Source organism: Pteropus vampyrus, unplaced genomic scaffold (genome assembly GCF_000151845.1).
Source record: "Pteropus vampyrus isolate Shadow unplaced genomic scaffold, Pvam_2.0 Scaffold74, whole genome shotgun sequence".
Lineage (NCBI taxonomy): Eukaryota > Metazoa > Chordata > Mammalia > Chiroptera > Pteropodidae > Pteropus > Pteropus vampyrus.
The window spans coordinates 4471442-4473639 of NW_011888855.1; the positions used below are offsets into that span (position 1 = coordinate 4471442).

General features: G+C 52.8%; 1 protein-coding gene across 1 annotated transcript in view; it reads left to right on the forward strand.

Annotated features, from left to right (window-relative positions):
• The window catches only part of IL13 (interleukin 13), a 2631-nt gene extending 1511 nt beyond the window's left edge, over nucleotides 1–1120 (forward strand). The window contains 2 exon segments of the mRNA XM_011362285.1: nucleotides 5–126; nucleotides 448–1120. Coding sequence (XP_011360587.1) covers nucleotides 5–126; nucleotides 448–555 — 230 coding nt within the window. The 3' untranslated portion in view covers nucleotides 556–1120.
• The last annotated feature ends 1078 nt before the right edge of the window (nucleotides 1121–2198 follow it).

The window sequence follows — 2198 nt, forward strand, 5'->3', positions numbered from 1 at the left end:
GCAGCGTTCTGTCCCCTGCAGTACTGTGCAGCCCTGGAATCCCTGACCAACGTCTCTGACTGCCATGCCATCCAAAGGACCCAGAGGATGCTGAGCACACTCTGCTCTCCCAAGCCCTCATCTACGGTAAGCTCCCTGCCCCGCACCCCCACCCTGCACCCCTCCTGCCAGCTCCAGGGGAAGCTGGCCAAGTGTCCCCCCACCAGGGGGTGTCCACTGTGGCAGCAGGAACGTGGCCTTTGGGATTTCAGAACCTGGGCTCAAGGGGGCCTGACTCTCACCTGCGCTTCAGTTGCCACATCTGTAAAATGAGAGTAATAACAGTACCTGCCTAATGGGGGCTTCTGTGAGGATGCAACAGGCCGGTCCCTGGGAAGCCCCAGGTGGAAGCTGGCCATCCTGGCTCTGGCATTGTCTCACTAACGTGCCGGCCTCTTTGTCCTACAGCAGGTTTCCAGCCAGCCCATCAGAGACACCAAAGTTGAGGTGACCCGGTTTGTCAAAGACCTGCTCCAACATCTGAGGAAAATTGTTCGCCATGGAAAATTGAATTGAATTCAACTGAAGCATGAAAAACTAGCAGAATTATTGGCTATGTCAAACTGGAAATGGGGAGGAGGGTGAGGGAGGTGGGTATGACTTTAGCTTAGACTTCTGCTTGTGCTGCCTGACTTCAGTCCAGCTGGCCTCAGCAGCCCCTTGCCTTGGTGCTCGGGGCTCGGCCTCCTCCATCTGGGGCTCCTAGCTTGGGGGACAAGGGTGAAAAAATTGCCCCACAGACCTCCCTTTCCTCAGAGCAAATTGTAGCATTACAGTGGGTGCCACTCTTGCCAGACACGTGGTTGAAGAGGAACCTGCTTTACACAAGGGCAACTGAGGCAGAGAGCATCTCAGGCATAAGTCTTCTTAGCCTTATTTATTACTGTGTGTTATTTAAATTAATGTATTTGTCTGTACCGGGGATAGGGAGGGACTGTTGCTGCCAGAACTTGGAGCCGAGGGCATGGGGACTCGGGCTCCAGCACTAAAGCGGCCGGTGTGAGTCCCGGAAATAAGTACTGTGCACGGAATCCTGCTACCTCACTGGAGCCCTGAGGCCGAGGCTCCTGTCTACTCACGGTCGGCCCTCAGCCAAGAAGTAATTTATTGTTTTTCCTTGTATTTAAAGTTAAGTATTAAAATATGTTATCAGAGTTAATAATATATAGAAGAACAGCCTAGAACACTGTACATAGTATGCATGGATTGAGAGGAGGGGTCATTGGATATGTGTTTTCATTGGCTTTGTCAAACTGGAAGCCAGAAATAAAGATGACAAAAGATCTGATGGTGTTTGCCTTATGTTTTGGCCTTCGAGAAGGCTGGCCTGTGCTCTCAAGCCTCTGTGGAGCTCTTGCATAGGCCAGTCAGTTGGAGGAGGGGTCTAGGATGGGGTGGGGGGTGGGAGCCAGGGATGGGAGCCAGGGACAAGACCTGGGCTGAAAAAAAGTAAGCAAGCCACTGGGGGAGGGGTCCCACCCTGGAGGAAATCTCCAACATCCCGCCAGCAGAGACAGAGAGGGCACTCAGGCTAGGTTGCCAGGGTTCAAGGAGGGTGTCTGGAGCAGACAGACCTCAGAAGTCATCTCATGATCACAGCCCTTGCTGACTGGCCAGGCTCTGGTGTCTCCCTCACAGCTCTTTTATGAGTCACACGCCCTCTGGTGTCTCCCTCAGAACCTCTCTGAGGCTCAGAGAAGTTAAGGTGGCTTGCCCAAGGTCACACAAGGAGTAAAGTCAGGCCTTTAAACTCAAAACTCACTCCAACTCCAAAGCCCATACATTTAACAATCTTGCCTCCCTCTGTCCAAGTGTCATCTGGCCTGAATGCACCACTTTTATAATACTGTCATCAACCTGTTTGGGCATCTCCCCTGATGGGGAGCTCACTATCTACTTTCTAGGGACAGTTCATTCAATTTCTAAACAGGTCTCATTGTCTGAGAGGGCACACTCGCCACCTCTGTGAACGAAGATGCACCAACTGCCTTATGGCCCTGGACTGTGATACAACTGAAGTGGAGAGCCAGGGCCATGGGGCCCTGGTCAGATGGCTCACTGTCTCAAGGTCTTTTTCCTTCTCCCTCGGCCCAGGCCAGCAGCTGGAGTGCCAGAAGCAGCAAGCCTCAGCAAGCCACAGCTAACAGTCGTGCCCGTCA